Raw genomic sequence first — 17,715 nt, forward strand, 5'->3', positions numbered from 1 at the left:
CTCAGCCTCTGCTTCTGGAGCACCCAGCCTAAAACATTCACCCATAGTCTCATTGTTTTTAAATTTAATGGACACATATTAGTTCTCCTATTTGAAATCCAACTTCTTTGGTGCTGCCAAAAATCTCTCCTTATTGAATTACTGCCTTTCTTTGCTTCTGTGATTATACAGTTTCCTAGTTTTCTTCCTATTTCTTTGGAGTTTCCTTTTTTTAAAGCTCTGTCACTCATTTCTTTAACAAGTTTATGACTATCCAGTCAAAACCAATGGGGTATCTCCCTTGTAATGTTATCTTTACTATTTCCAAATAGACTACAGGACTGTATACTGTCTTGGAATGTCTTCAGAAAGCTCTGTCATTGATCGGGTAACAGAGTAAAAACCCCAGAGTCCTTTCTTTCAAATGGAAGTGAGAATGACTTCTGAGTCTTCTTTTTAGGCTTGTTTTCCTTTGCTCATTCCCTAAGTGCTATGGCTCTTCAAAGGTATGTCCTGGGTTGTCTTTTTACCCCGTATATTCTTATTATATGATTTACCCACCTTCTTGGTCTTATAATTATCATTCACGTATTCGTAACTTCCAAATTTACATCTCATGTGCAGATATCTCTATAGACCTTCAGCCCCATACATCTTATTGCCTACTGAGCACTTATTAGATGTTCCTTAATCACCTCACATTTAATGTGTCCAAACTGTGCCATCTTCCCTTCTAAATCAATCCCTTCTGATTTCAGAGAATAGCTCTACATCCAAGCTGTTTACCAAACCAGATACCTGGAAGTCATTCTTGACACTTCCCTTCCCTGAAATTAATCATCAAATTTTGCAAAGTCTCTTTTCTATATATCTCTTGCATGTTTAGCTTCTATTCCCAATGCTGCTGCTCCAGCCTGGGGTACCATTTATCTATAATCTGATTTATTGCAGCAGCCTTCTGTTTGGCTTCCTCCTCCAGTCTTGTTCTTTACAGTCTCTTCTCTATATGAGAGCCTGAGAGATGTTTTGAAAATATAAATCTGAGCATATTACTCTTCATTAGTTTCTTGTTGTTGATGTAACAAAGTACCACAAATTTAGTGGCTTAAAACAACATGAATTTATTATCTTACAGTTCTGGAAGTCAGAAATCAGTTTTGCTGGGCTAAAATCAATGTGTTAGCAGGTCCACCGTTTCTTCTGGAGGCTCTAGGGGCAAAACTGTTTCCTTGCCTTTCCAGTTTCTAGAGGTCATCTACATTCCTTGGCTTATGGCCCTTCCTCCATCTTCAAAGCCAGCAGAATAGTTTCTTCTCTACTTTCTGACCTCTGCTTTTGTCCTTATATCTTCTCTCTTTGACTGATCCTCCTACCTCCCTCTTTTTTTTTTTTTTTTCTTTTTTGGCCACGCAGCTTGTGGGATCTTAGTTCCCTGACCAGGGATAGAACCTGGGCCCCCGGCTGTGAGAGCACAGAGCCCTAACCACTGGACTGCCAGGGAATTTCCCTGCCTCCCTCTTATAAGGACCCTTGTGATTACTTTGGGACTAACAAATAATCCAGAATAATCTCTCCATTTCAAGATGCTTAACTTAATCCCATCTTCAAAGTCCCCTTTACCAGATAACATATTCAAAGGTTCCAGGGATTAAGATGGGGACATCTTTGTGGGGCTACCACATATCCACTTGCATAAAATCCTTCATTCTCTTCTCATTACTTTTAGGATAAAATCCAAACTCTTCTGGATGGCTATTTCTTTATCACCTCCCACAGCATCTCTTGTTACTCGTCGCTTGTCATTCTGCCTTCTAGTATAATTGAACTTCTTTTAGTTACTTGAACATATCCTGTCTCATGTTCTGGCTTTTAAAATTTTTTTAATTTAATTTATTTCCATTGGGGTATAGTTGATTTACAATATTAGTGTCAGTTGTACAACATAATGATTCAAAATTTGTATAGATTATACTCCATTTAAAGTTATTACAAAATAATGACTATATTCCTTATGCTGTATAATATATCCATGTAGCTCACTTATTTTATACATAGTAATTTGTACCGCTTAATCCCCTACCCTTTTCTTGACCCTCCTCCCTACCCTCTCCCCATTGTTAACCACTAGGTGGTTCTCTGTATCTGTGAGTCTGTTTCTGTTTTGCTATACTCTTTCGTTTGTTTTATTTTTTAGATTCCATGTATAAGTGTTTGTCTTTCTCTGCCTGACTTATTTCACTAAGCATAATACCCTCCAGGACCCATCCATGTTTTCGCAAATGGCAAAATTTCATCCTTCTTTTATGGCTGAGTAGTATTCCATATATATGTACACACACATATGCCACATCTTCTTTATTCACTCATCTGTTGATGGACACTTAAGTTGCTTCCATACCTTGGCAATTGTCAGTAATGCTGCTGTGAACATTGGGGTGCATGCATCTTTTCAAATTAGTGTTTTTGTTTTTTTCAGATATATACCCAGGAGTAGAATTGCTGAGTCATATGGTAGTTCTATTTTTAGTTTTTTGAGAAACCTCCATATTGTTTTCTACAGTGACTGCACCAATTTACATTCCCACCATCAGTGTATGAAGGTTCCCTCTTCTTGACAACCTTGCCAACATTTGTTATTTGTGGTCTTTTTGATGATAGCTATTCTGACAGGTGTCAGGTGATATCTCATTATGGTTTTGATTTGTGCTTCTCTGATGATTAGCAGTGTTGAGCATCTTTTCGTGTGCCTGTTGGCCATCTGTATGTCTTCTTTGGAAAAATGTCTATTCAGGTCTTCTGCCTATTTTTTAATTGGATTATTTGTTTTTTTGATATTGAATTATTTGAGCTGTTTATATATTTTGGATATTAACCCCTTCCCGGGTATATCATTTGCAAATATTTTCTCCCATTCAGTAGACTGTCTTTTCATTTTGTCAGTGGTTTCCTTTGCTGTGCAAAAGCTTTTAAGTTTCATTAGGTCTTATTTGTTTATTTTTATTTCCTTTGCCTTAGGAAACAGATCCAAAAAAATATTGACCATTCATGTCAAAGAGTGTTCTGTCTATGTTATCTTCTAGGAGTTCTATGGTGTCAGGTCTTACATTTAGGTGTTTAATCTATTTTGCGTTTATTTTTGTATATGGTGTGAGAAAATATTCTAATTTCATTCTTTTACATGTAGCTGTCCAGTTTTCCCAGCACCATTTATTGAAGAGACTGTCTTTTCCCCATGGTGTATTCTTGCCTCCTTTGTCATAGATTAATTGATCATATGTGCATGGGTTTATTTCTGTTCCATTGATCTGTGGGTCTGTTTTAGTGCATATCATGTTCTGGCTTTTGTACTCTGTAATATTTGTCTAGAATCTTTTATCTTTCTTCTCTGTAACCTCTTCTCCCAAGCTACTCTTTAGCCAACTGCAGTTCATAATTTACCATCCTAGTTTAGATGTCACTTCTTCTAGAAGCCTCTCTGGCTCCCCAAGTCTATATTAGGTATCTTTTCTATATGTTGTCTATAGTATCTTGTTATGGCACTTATCTTACAGTATTGTAAGTGAATGTTTTGTTGGATGATTCCCATATGAGTCTAGAACATAATGGGTGTTCATATTTGTTAAGCTATTGATTTATTATTAAACATGTTGAAAATTGTATTCTGTTGTTCCAAAGATTATAATGTTCTATATGATGAGATTTTAATGAAAAACTTGGATTTTATTTGAAGCTTTAGTTTTCATATATTTTAAGTTTTATAATTCCTTATAATAGAAAGTTTTAAATTGGCATCTACAAATGTTAAATATTTCTATATTTTCTTTATCTTGACAGTTTATAATTTATCTTAACATGTAATAAAGTAGGAGAGCAGGAATACAGAACAAGGGTAATTTTTATAGTTTATTAAAATATGAGAATGTGAACCTCATGAAAAGTACAGTACGTACTTTCTTGTAGGCATTCTACAATAGGGATGAAAACATGAAGATTAAGTTATAAGTTTTTGTCCTCAGGGATCTTACATTCATGTTAGAGACACAGAACTCTAAATAAATATGATACAGTGTGAAAAACACAATAATAATTTAATATTTTGTGGAAACATAGAGGAGGGAGCTGGGATAAATATAGAATCCAGGATTCACAGAGATAATATTTTAGCTCTGTCTTAAGGGAATGAGTAGGATTTTGACAACAGGAGAATTCTAGAAATGATACTCAAGACAAAGGGAACATGCCTGAGCAAGGTATGTTGATGTGCATAGGGGTAACAAAAATGTGTTTTGGATGCAGTGGCTGGGATAAAGATCCGGTATGGGTGCTGCTGACTGTGATCCTGAGCAGTCATTACTTTCTAGGGTACACTTCTTTTTCTGGGAAGTTGAGGAAGATAGAGTTAACATAAGCTTCTGCAGTTATACTTACATTGCTATAAAAGAACTTGCTGTATTTAAGGCATGGCCAGTAGTTATTTATGACTTGAAGCCTTGGGGAATGGCAGGAAATGAGAATTGAGGCTGGTTTATGAAAAGCCTTTATATAATGCTAAGAAGTTTGGATTTTATCCTGAAATCAATAGGGAGGTGATGATTCTAAACCAAGAGAGTAATATATATGGTCAAATCCTTATTTTAGAAACATTGTTTGTTACAGTAGATTTGGGGAGAGGAAGAAGGAAGAGACTGAAAAAGAGAAAGGCCAATCTATGTGAGGGCTTAAGAGAGTCTGACTAGTGGACTCACATATAAAATGTCATGGTAGTATAATATAATAGTATAACAGTATAATAGTATACTCAGCCTATTTACTCTAATTTTTTAACCACAGTTTTAACATAATTACCATAGAAGTGGTAATTTAGAAAGAGGCACAGCTCTAGAGGTAGGCAAACTGAAGAACATCAAAAATTTGAACAAGAAAGAAGTGACATAAAATTTTTGTATTTAGTTCTTTTTTTTAAAGGATAACAATTTGGGGCCACTTTGTGAAAGTATCAATAAGTTTACACAAAAACTTTTGAGATCACACATTACAATGATGATAATAACCATGAGTCATTAAGAAATAGTTACTATAGTTTAAGGTAAAGAAAAAAACACTTGGGGACATTTAAAAGGGATAGATTCCAATTATCTATACATATACTTTTATAGTGTACTTGAAGCTGGAAAATGAGTTGAGAAGAATAAAATAACAGTTTTGAGCTCTGGTATGTGCAAGGTACCCCTATGCACATATTATTGCACTTAATCCTCACTACAACCCTAGGAGGAAGATGTTATTATCCACATTTAAAAGATGAGAACAACTAAAGTTCAGAGAAGTTATGTAACTTTTGGAAGGTTATATGGTTAGTGGTTGAACTATGCTTTCAAACTAATCTTCTCTGATCTTTTAAGTATCATGTAGAAAAGTTAGAAGTCAAAAAGGTGGGAAGAAAATTATGATAAGCAACATCTAAAAGTCAGAGAAGTAGAGTTTCAAGAAGGAAGGGGTGATCAACAGTGGCAAAATTTGAAGACAAGTTCTGAGTAATCAAAATTAGGAAAAGACCACTAGAATTTATTAGTTTACTCCTGGTAAATGTAAGATAGATGAAGATAATTCAAACAAGTAATATTTTCAGGTAAAACTGTTCTGTTCTATTACTTGAGGATAATATTTTACATAGTGTATATTTTAAAAATGTAACATAAAGTTTAACTGCTCATAGTTTCTGTTTGTTTGTTTCAGTTTTAGCAAGATTTCTTGATACAGAGCAGCTTCTTTCTGTTTTAGTCCAAATTCCAAAGCAAGACACGGTATGTTTATGTATAAATTATATGTTATATTGTTATACCTTATGTGATATAACTTGTCTTAATATGATGTAACAATTGGAAAATATGAAAATCTTTTGGAAATGTACGTCATTATTAATATCTGGAGTATTATAACTTTTTAAAGGAAACTTTTTTCCTCAATGTATTATCATATATGATATACTTAAAATTAAAAGTTTCTTAGGTGAGGAATTGGTATATTTTCATTTATCAAATATTTACTTAAAGAATTTGGATATAGTTTTCAAAAACCTTAGATGACAATAATTTGCTTAATAAATAGAGAAAAATTGTTTTGGTTCCAAAGGTCCTTTAAAAGGTGATCATTATGTGAAGTTTGATTAGTTTTCAAATATGCTTAACATTTAGGAATGAAACAAAGTCTTTGGATATTTTACAAATTTAAATACTTAGTGCCATATATACAATGGAATATTACTCAGCCATAAAAAGAAACGAAATTGAGTTATTTGTAGTGAGGTGGATGGACCTAGAGTCTGTCATACAGAGTGAAGTAAGTCAGAAAGAGAGAAACAAATACTGTATGCTAACACATATATGTGGAATCTAAAAAAAAAAAAAAGTGGTACTGATGAACCTAGTGGCAGGGTAGGAATTAAGAGGTAGACATAGAGAATGGACTTGAGAACATGGTGGGGGAAGGGTAAGCTGGGATGAAGTGAGAGAAGCATCGACATATATACACTACCAAATGTAAAATAGTTAGCTAGTGGGAAGCTGCTGCATAGCACAGGGAGATCAGCTTGGTGCTTTGCGATGACCTAGAGGGGTGGGATAGGGAGGGTAAGAGGGAGGCTCAAGAGGGAGGGGATATGGGGATATATGTATGCATATGGCTGATTCACTTTATTGTACAACAGAAACTAACACAGTATTGTGAAGCAATTATATTCCAATAAAGATCTATTAAAAAAATAATAAGTAAATACTTAGTGCCTATAGGCACATTCTATAAAGAAAGTAATAGATGGTTTTCATTCTTCCATTTAAGGTGAATTGAAAAATATTTACTTTAATGAAATACATGTACAGTTGATTGTTGAACAATGCAGGGTTTGGAGTGTCCCCCTCCCCGCCCCCCATACAGTTGAAAACCCACGCAGGTGTGTAACATTACAGTCAGCCCTCTGCATAGGAGGGTTCTGCAACTGGATTGTGTCATACTGTATTTTTTGAATAAAATCCACCTATGAGTGGACCCGCACCATTCAAACCCATGTTGTTCAAGGGTCACCTGTATATTTTTGCTCGTGTGCTTAAAAAGGAAAGACGTCTTGTACATCAGTAAAATTTGATTTAAAATTTGATTACTTTGCAAATCCATTGAAGGCTTATCTATGTTTAAGAAGCCTTTCCATATTGTAGAGATAATTGCTCTTAAGGTTCATTTACAATAAAAACATTATATGGAAAAGTTTTGGCTGTTGGGCAGGCAGAGAATTGGAAGTTTCCTTAAATAATTGAAACACCTTAAAATTCAATATATACAAATGAGAGGTAACCTAGAACAACTGATGTCTGGAACAAAATTAGTTGGTTTCATACAATGAGGTTAGAAGCATTCCTTCCTCTTCAATTTTCTCATAGTGTTTGTGTAGAACTGGTACTATTTCTTCCTTAAATGTTCGGTAGAATTCACAAATGAAGCCATTAAAACTTGGAATTTTCTTTGTAGGAATGGTTTTGACTCTAAATTCAACTTCTTAAATATTTAATAGATATGATGCTATTAAGGTTACCTGTTTCTTCTTCTTCTTTTTTTTTTTTTTTGGCCACGCAGCTTGTGGGATCTTAGTTCCCTGACCAGGGATTTGAACCTACAACCTCAGAAGTGAAAGTGCAGAGTCCTAACCACTGAACCACCAGGGAATTCCCAGAATATCTTACTTTTAATTAGGGTGTTTATTTCATTTGTACTTAATGAGATTATTGATATGTTTTGATTTAAATCTGCCATCATGGTACTTTTTTTCTATTTGCTTTCTTTTCCTTTTCTTCTGCCTTCTTTTGGATTAATTGAATATTTTTTATGATCCCATTTTACTCCTCTGTTGATTTATTGGATAGAACTCATTGTTTTGTTATTTTAATGGTTGCTTTCAGGTTTATTGATTACATCTTTAGCTGAATTCAGTCTACCTTCAAATAATATTATGTCACTTCACATGTGGTATAAGAACCATAGAGTAGTGGCAACAGAAGCAAAAATAATACAAGTTGGGAGTATATCCAACTAAAAAACTTCTGCACAGCAAAAGAAATAACCAATAAAATTAAAATGTAACTTCAGAATTGGAGAAAATATTTGCAAATCATATATCTGATAAGGAGTTAATATTCAAAATATATAAAGAACTCATATAACTCAATAGCAAAAAAATAAACAATCTGATTAAAAAATGGTCAGAGGAACCAAATAGATATTTTTCCAAAGAAGACATATGAATGACTAGCAGGTGCGTGAAAAGGTGTTCAGCATCACTAATCATCAGGGAAATGCAAATCAAAACCACAATGAGATATCACTTTTTTAGAATGCCTGTCATCAAAAGGATGTAAGATAGCAAGTGTTGGTGAGAATGTGGAGAAAAAGGAACCCTTGTGCATTATTGATGGAATGTAAAATAGTGCAGCTAAATTTATGGAAAAGAGTATATAGCAGTTCCTCAAAAAATTAAAAAAATAGAACTACCATATGATCTAGCAATCCCACTTCTAAGTATATATCCAAATGAAATAGAAGCAGGATGTCAAAGAGATATCTGCACTCCCATGTTCATTGCAGCATTATTCACAATAGCCAAGATACAGACACAAATACACAGACACACACTGGAATATTATGCAGTCATGAGAAAGAAGGAAATACTTCCATTTGTGGTAACAGGGGTAGCATTGAGGGCATTATGCTAAGTGAAATAAGCCATAAGCCAGATAGAAAAAGATAAATACTGCATGGTTTCGTGTATGAGAAATGTTGAAATGAAAAAAAAAAAAAAAAGCAAACTCACAGAAAGACAGAGTAGAAAAGTTGTTGCCAGGGCTTGCAGATCAGGGAAATAGGAAGAGGTTGGTTAAAGGGTACAAACTTTCAACTATAAGATGAATAAGATCTGCAGATCAAATATAAAACATGGTGACTATAGTTTATAACACTGTATTGTATAATTGAAATTTGCCAAGTGAGTAAATCTTAAATGTTCTCACATACAAAAAGAAAGATAAATATGTGAGGTGATGGATGCATTAATTAACTAGATGGGGGGATCCTTTTGCAATGTGTATGTACATCAAATCACCACAATGTACACTTTAAATATCTTACAATTTTATATGTCAGTTATACCTCAGTAAAGCTGAAAAAGAAAACCTTATGGTAGTATGCTGCCATTCCCCCCATTCCTCCCACTGGGCTATTGTCATATATTTTATTTCTACATATATCACACAGTTTATTTTTTAAAATATAACAGCTTTATCAAGGTAGAATTCACAAAGCATACACTTCACCCATTTGAAGTATACAATTTAACCATGTTTTGTATATTCATCGTTGTACAACAAACACTACAGTCAATTTTAGAACGTATTCATCACCCCAAAAAGCAGTGCTGTACCCGTTAGCAATCACTTTCCATCCCTTCCAATCCTCTTCCCCCCAGTGCTTGGCATTTCTAATCTATCTGTTCCTTTAGATTTGCCTATTCTTGACATTTCATATAAATAGAATCACACAATATGTAGTCTCTTATGTTTGCCTTTTTTCACTTAGCATAATGTTTCAGGTTAATTCATATTGTAGCATACATCAATATTTGATTCTTCTTTTTTTCTTTTTCTTTGTGGTACGCGGACCTCTCCCTGTTGTGGCCTCTCCCGTTGCGGAGCACAGGCTCCGGACGCGCAGGCTCAGCGGCCATGGCTCATGGGCCCAGCCACTCTGCGGTATGTGGGATCTTCCCGGACCAGGGCACGAACCCGTGTACCCTGCATTGGCAGGTGGACTCTCAACCACTGCGCCACCAGGGAAGCCCTGATTCTTTTTATTGATAAATAATATTCCATTGTATAGATATAGCACATTTTGTTTATCTGTTCATCAGTTGATGAACATTTGAGTTGTTTGCACTTTTGATTATTAATAATGCTGCTATGAATATTTATATACAAGTTTTTGTGTAGATGTAAGTTTTTGTTTATCTTGGATCTATACCTAGAGTGGAATTTCTGGCTCATATGGTAACTCTATGTTTAATTGTTTGAAAAACTGCCAGACTGTTTTCCAAAGTGACTATCGTTCTACATTTCCACCAGCAGTCTATGAGGGTCCCAATTTCTCCACATCCTTGCCAACATTTGTTATTATCTGACTTTTTGATTCTAGTCATCCTCGTGGGTATGAAGTAGTCTCTTGTGGTTTTTATTTGCATTTCGCTGATATGACTAATGATGTTGAGCACGTTTTCTTGTGCTTATTGGCCATTTGTATATCTTCCTTGCAGAAATGTTTACTCATATCCTTTGCTAATTTTTGATTGGATTGTCGTTTTATTATTGAGTTGTAAGAGTTCTTTATATATTCTGGATATAAGTCCCTTATTGTATATATGATTTACAAATATTTTCTACCATTTATTGGGTTGTCTTTTCATTTTCTTCATATATCCTTTGATATTACATGTTAATTCCCTTCCAGAAGGATGACTATTTAGTTTTCTTTCCTTTTCCTTCTATAAACATGGACACTTCCCTACTTCCCCTCACCCAGTAAGGTTATAACATAATTTTAGTTAGATAAAAATGATTATGACTATCCATGCTACACAGAACTGAGCATGCACAACTTTTTACATTTTTTCCCCAGAATTAATAACTTTTTTTGTGTGTGGTTTACCTTGTACTTTCACTAATTCAAGCATAGACGTTTTCACCAATTATATAAATATCCTTTCAGTATATTCTAAATATCCTCTCAGTATTCATTCATTCACTTCAGGTACTCGGTCAATTTCAACCTCTGGAAGATGTCTCTCCCACAGGTTTCAAACTTGTTCCAATCTGGATTGGTTACCTCTCTTTCGCTAGTATACAGCTATGACCCCAGATTTCTCTTCATCATCATTGTTTGTCTTTCCTGTGTTGGATCTCTCTTTTTTTAAAAAAATGTTTGTTTATTTATTTTATTTTTGGCTGCATTGGGTCTTAGCTGCGGCACGCAGGATCCTCCGCTGTGGCGTGTGGGCTCCTTGTTGCAGCACATGGGCTTCTCTCTAGTTGTGGCCCACATGGTCAGTAGTTGTGGCGCATGGGCTTAGTTGCCTCTCAGCATGTGGGATCTTAGTTCCCCGACCAGGGATCCAACTCACATCCCCTGCATTGGAGGGTGGATTCTTAACCACTGGACCATCAGGGAAGTCCTGGATCTCTTGTTTTTCATATCCCAAGTCTTCCTCTGTTTTCACTTACTCTCTTCTTTTCATGGAGCACAGTTTTTAGTAACTTTTTGAGAAAGAGTGAGACTTTATATGTCTAAACTGTTTTCTCATTTCCTCATGATTGATTGATAGTTTTGCTGAAAATAGAATTCGTCAGGAAGTAATTTTCCTTCAGAATTTAGGAGGCATTTCCCCACTGTCTTGTAGCTTATAATGTTCCTATTGAGAAGTTGAAACCATTGAGACTCCTGAATTTTGGATATGACTGGCATATTTTCCCCCTCCATTCTCTGGAAGCATGTAAGACCTTTTGGTTTCAGCATCTTTAGAAAGTGACAATAAAAATTAAATAAAATCTCAAATCTTCAGAAAATTTGCAAGTACATTACAAAGAACTTATTTTCCTGAAAATTTTAAGAGTTAGTTGCTGACGTGATGCTCTGTCACTCTCAAATACATTAGTATTTCTTACAACAAGGATATTCTCCTATTCAACCACAGTAAACCTTCAAAATAAGGAAATTAACGATAATACCATTTAATAACATTTAATCCTCAGACCCCATTCAAGTTTTTCCAATTTTGTCAATAATATCCCTTATTATTATTTTTTAAGATGTATTTATTATTTATTTATTTTTTAAATTTTGGGTTGCATTGGGTCTTAGTTGTGGCATGTGGGATCTTTGTTGAGGCATGCGGGATCTTTTGTTGCGGCGCACAGGCTGTTGCAATGTGCAGGCTTCTCTCTAGTTGTGGCATGCAGGCTCCAGGGCGTGTGGGCTCTGTAGTTATGGCACGCGGGTTCCAGAGCGTGTGGGCTCTGTAGTTTGCAGCATGCAGGTTCTCTAGTTGAGGCATGCACGAGCTTAGTTGCCCTGCGGCATGTGGGATCTTAGTTCCCTGACCAGGGATCGAACTGGCATTGTAAGGTGGATTCTTTACGACTAGACCACCAGGGAAGTCCCGCCAACAATGCCCTTTATAGAAAAAGAATTCAGTTAAGAATCAAGCATTGCCTTTAGTTTTTGTATCTATTTAGTCTTCAGTCATGACCATGACACTTGAAAATTACGGGTGTGTATTTTCACTCAATTTGGGTTTGTCTGATGTTTCCTCATCATTAGATTCAGGTAATATTTTATTATAGGAAAGAATTAATTATCAGATTATACCTGAGAGCAGTCTCTTTGTTGTCACCTTGTGTAATGTGTAGTATTACACAGTCATACATATTCATGATTTAGTTTCTCTGGCTATAAGAATTAGTAATATACCATTGACCCTTGAACAACATGAGGCTGAAGGGTGCTGACCCCCTGCAAATTGAAAATCCTCATATAATTTTTGACTTCCTCCAAACTTAACTGTTGATAGCCTACTGTTGACTGGAGTCCTTACTGATAACATAAACAGCTGATTAATACATATTTTGTATGTTATATATTTTTATACGGTATTCATACAATAAAGTAAGCTAGAGAAAAGAAAACATTGTTAAGAAAATCATAAGGAAGAGAAAATACATCTCCAGTACATATGTGCATTTATTGAAAAAAATCTGCATTTAAGTGGACCCATGCAGTTCAGACCTGTGTTGTTCAAGGATCAGCTGTACATGTTTTTGCATTAGACTGTTTCTGGTTATATTAAGAAAGGAATATCAATTTAGCCAACTAGCTCTCTGGGAAATATCTGTGATTAAATAACCAGCTGCTGTAATCAGTTTGACTGTCAGATTTTAGAAAAGCCCAGTGGGCTAAGTGTAAGGTAATTCTATAAACTGAGAATCTGGAATCTTTTTTCCAGTCTAGAAAAGGCAATCTGTAACTAGCTCCATAAGGTTTTTATGGGCCAGTGTTACTTCCCACCCTTTTTAGTTTTGGAGGGATCAGTCATAGCTGTACATTTTTTACTTAACCAGCACATCTGTCCTTTGTGGAGGCTTTTTAAAAAATACTTTCCACACCTGAAGCTAACACAACGTTGTAAATCAACTATACTCCAATAAAACATTTTAAAAAAAGGAAAAATATAAAGTAAAAAAAGTACTTTTCAGATGAGATGTACTAACTTTTAAGGAAACTTAAGCAATATATTGACTTGATACATAATTCATGAATTTCACTATTCCTTATACTGTTTCTCAGTTGCTGTTTCCTTAACCATCTGGAGATATATTTTAAATGAGGCTTTTCCTTCATTTAATATAAGCATATATATATATATATATATATATCTATCTTAATTAAATATGATATTTACTAAATTAGTTCAGACTTGTGCTGGTTAAATTGCATTATTTGCTTAAGCTTGTGGATGAACTAAATGTTCTTTTGGCTGAATTTTATGATTGGCTTAAACTTCTGAATGAACTAAATGTTCTCTGAAAATTTCCAGTATGGAATTGTTTGCCTAAGGTGAATTCTCATATTTTCTCTTTAAGAATATTGATTTTATAAAATGCATATTTTCTGATCATAAGTTTCATTGAGAATAAAATTTAAATTTATTATTTTAATTAATCCAAATGTCTTTTCTTTTTATGCAGTGTTTATAACCTTACAATTTAATGTATTGCATTAAGAATGTTTGTGTTTTCCATTATAAACATCCAAAATACTTCCTGCAACATTTGAAAACTTTGATATCAAAGAATTTTTTTCAACTTTTTACCCAAGTTTCTTTGCTTTGTTTTGAATAACTTTTAATTTTTTCCAATTGATTTCAGACTGCCATATAGAGTATGTAGTACATGGCTCCTTCTTTAATTAATTCAACAAGTTATTTTACCAAGCATTGTAATGAGTGCTAGGGATACAGTAAGAAGTGAATCTCTAATCCAAAGGAATTTATAATTCATTTTGAGATTTTGGTTAAAAAAAAGCAATTACAGCATAGTATTATCAGGAACTGTAAGGTATCTGATATTCTACCCTACTTGCAAGCTTAACAAGTTAGCCTGCCACAGTTTCATAAATGCTGACAGAAGACACAGACTCCTAGATCAGAGAGAAAGGACTTTATACCCACAATAGCAATATCCAGAGTATCAACATTTTCTTGCACTGATTCCCCAAGCTCCTTTTCCCACAGGGCGATGTGAAGAGGGCTAGGTGATACCTGCACATACAGAGTTTTACAGGAGAGAATTGCTGATCTTAGGGAACCTGAATCTTTTATAATGGGCGGTAAGCATATTTGCCTGCTATTATGCAGGGAGGCACCATCTTTATCTTCTGAGACTGTAAGCAAACCTGCCCTTTGCTGTAGAAGGAGACACTATATCTTTCAAGGCTATTCACTATATAAACATCCTTGAAAAGTCTGTCCAGAACAAAGGCAGTCAGTGCCTTTGCTCATAAGATATGCAAAAGGCCAGTAGAGAATTGTCTCCCAGTTCTCCACGAAGAAACTCTTTTCTTGGCTTTGAAGAAGCAAGCTGTAAAGAGACTGTATTAGTGTTCTATTGCTGCATAACAAATGACCTCAACTATAGCAGCTTAAAACTACACATATTTATTATCTCACAGTTTCTGTCAGTTAGGAGTCTATGCATATCTTAGCTTGGTTCTCTGCTTAGGGTCTTACAAACTACAGTTAAGGTGTCATTCAGGACTGGATACTCATCTGGAGTACTCACCTAGGGAAGGGTCTGCCTCTCTGCTCATGTGGTATGGGCAACACTTAGTACCTTGCAACTGTAAGATTCATTGCTGTTTACTTTTTCAAAGCCATTAAGGTAGGAAGAGATTGGAAGGAGAGACAGAGAAAGAAGAAACAGGAAATCACTAGTGATATAAGAGGTTAAGAGAGTACCGGTGTAAATATAGTAAGACAACTCCTCCACAGCAGGATTTCTCAAACTTGTCACTGTTGACATGTTAGGATGGATAATTCTTTTACTGTTCTGTGCATTCTGAAATGTTTAGCAGTATTCATAGCTTCTACCCACTAGATGCCAGTAGAATCCAATTGTTATACCCAATTATTACAGCCAGAAATGTATTCAGGCATTACAACAGTGAACACCCATGTGATGACCACTCAGGTAAAGGAACAGATATTGCCAGTACTTCAGAACTCCCCTTCTGTTCCTTCCTGTTCATTATTCTGTGCCTCCCTCCAAAAAGAAACCACTTTTTATTAATTACTTTTTTGTTTTTCTTTATAACTTAGTTTTACCTGTTCTTTTAAAAACTTTAAGGAATCATTCAGTGTGTATTTTTTATATCTGGCTTCTTCTATCCAACATTGTGTTTGTAAGATTATTCATGTTGTTGCATATAGCTATAGCTCATTTATTTCCATTGCTATATAATATTCCACTGTATGAGTATGCCATTATTCAGTTCACTGTTGTTGGACTTCTGAGTTGTGGGCAGGTTTTGGCAGTTAGAAATAATACTGCTTAATCATTTTATACCTGCTTCTTAATAAAATTTTGGACATATTTTTATTGGGTACATAGGAATGGAACTTCTGAGTCTTGAGGTGTATCTTCAACTTTAGTTTTTGGCAAACATGATGTTTGCCAAAATGTTTTTCAAAATGATTGTACTAATTTACAGTCCCATCAGGAGGCTATGAGAAGTCCCATTGCTCTTATCCAAAACCTGATATTGTCCGTTTAAAAATCTTAGCCATAGTGGTTGGTAGATAGTAGTATTTCATTGTGGTTTTAATTTGCATTTTCCTGTTAATGAGGTTGAACACCCTTTCATATGTATATTGACCATTTGACTATCTTCTTTTGTGAAGGTCTTGCCCATTTTTCTATTGAGTTATCTTTTATGATTTGTAGAGCTGTTTATATAAGCCCTTCGTTTCTTCTGTGTTACGAATATCTTCTCCCACTTTGTAATTGGCTTTTTTTGCTCAGTATTGTGGGGTAGACATTGTTGGTGTGCCACCCACATCCCCTTGGCATTCACTTTTGTGTATGTATGGCATCTCACTGCAAGCAAGCTGAAACTTTCTGCCTGAGGACTTTCTCTGGCCACAGGAGAGACTAGAGAGTAATCAGGGAGTTGCTGACCCAGTGATAGGTCTTGACGAATACTGAACTGAAGTTGGTGAATAAATGCCCCATTTTCCTTACCTCTGGAAGTAGTTTCTGAAGCTTACTTTACACTGTCTCTGAGAGGTCTCCAGCAGGATTGAGCCACGGTACCATACACTGGTAACCGGATCATCATTACATCCTATATTGATGTTCTTCCCTTGCCTTCTTACTTCCCCACTCTTCTTGCCTATACTTCCTGGAATTACTTTTCAAATAAATTATTTGGTTTCTAAAAATTGGTTTTTGGAGAACCTATCCTGCATCAGTGGTGTCTTTTGATGAATAGAAATTCTTTTTTTATGATTCATTATTTTGTATATATTATGAAACAATCACCACAGTAAGTCTAGTTAACATCCATCCCCATGCATAGTTTTAAATATTTTTCTCGTGACGAGGACTTTAAGATCTACACTCTTAGTAACTTTCAAATATGCAATACAGTGTCATTAACTATAGTCACCATGCTGTATATTACATCCCCACGACTTATTTATTTTATAGCTGGAAGTTTGTACCTTTTGACCTTCTTCTCCCATTTTGCCTCTCCCCCACATCCTAACTCTGGCAACCACCAATCTGTTCCCTGTATTTATGAGTTTGGTTTTTTGTTTGTTTTTAGATCCATGTATAAGTGAGATCATGTGGTATTTGTCTCTGTCTGACTTATTAGAAGTCTTTAATTTAAATGTAGTCTACTTTATTTTTTTCCTGTATAGTTAGTGTTTGTTGTATTCTGCTTAAGAAGTCTTTACCTACCCCAGTGTCTTGATTGTACCCATGGGATTTTAATTTATGGAGATCACTGAGTGATGACATGGAGAGGCTAATGCCATTTAAAGGCTATATGTATATATATATATATATTTTTTTTTAATCTAAATTAATTTATTTATTTTTGGTTGCATTGCATCTTTGTTGCTGTGCGCGGGCTTTCTCTAGTTGCGGTGAGTGGAGGCTACTCTTTGTTGTGGTGTGCGGGCTTCTCATTGCAGTGGCTTCTCCTGTTGTGGAGCACAGGCTCAGTAGTTGTGGCACATGGACTTAGTTGCTCCGCAGCATGTGGGATCTTCCTGGACCAGGGCTCGAACCCATGTCCTCTGTGTTGGCAGGTGGGTTCTTAACCACTGCACCACCAGGGAAGTCCAAAGGATATTCTTATTACTTACAGTTCCTGAGAGAAAGAAGTACGTCATGCAGAATTACATGGGGAGGTACCAGGATTACTCAGGAGGTGGAGGACTGGGGGGGAAATATTGCAAAACCCCAAATTACTGCAGTAGTAGGAACTTGTTAGGTGAAAACGTCCCTTATTTAGTAAGAAGCAAAACACAGATGGTGGGATTTGTGGTTGGAGTATTTGTAATGTGATTTTTGTGTGCCCACAAAA

The 17,715-nt window shown here is 35.3% G+C and overlaps 1 protein-coding gene across 1 annotated transcript in view; it reads left to right on the forward strand.

Moving 5' to 3' along the window:
- MSH4 (mutS homolog 4) overlaps nucleotides 1-17,715 on the forward strand; it is a 97,603-nt gene that overhangs the window by 21,415 nt on the left and 58,473 nt on the right. Inside the window, exon 8 of the mRNA XM_027114100.1 lies at nucleotides 5,716-5,783. Coding sequence (XP_026969901.1) covers nucleotides 5,716-5,783 — 68 coding nt within the window. The remainder of the gene's footprint in view (nucleotides 1-5,715; nucleotides 5,784-17,715) is intronic.

The sequence above is a fragment of the Aethalodelphis obliquidens genome, unplaced genomic scaffold (genome assembly GCF_003676395.1).
Source record: "Aethalodelphis obliquidens isolate GAN/ISIS:26980383/991018 unplaced genomic scaffold, ASM367639v1 scaffold13, whole genome shotgun sequence".
Taxonomy (NCBI): Eukaryota; Metazoa; Chordata; class Mammalia; order Artiodactyla; family Delphinidae; genus Aethalodelphis; species Aethalodelphis obliquidens.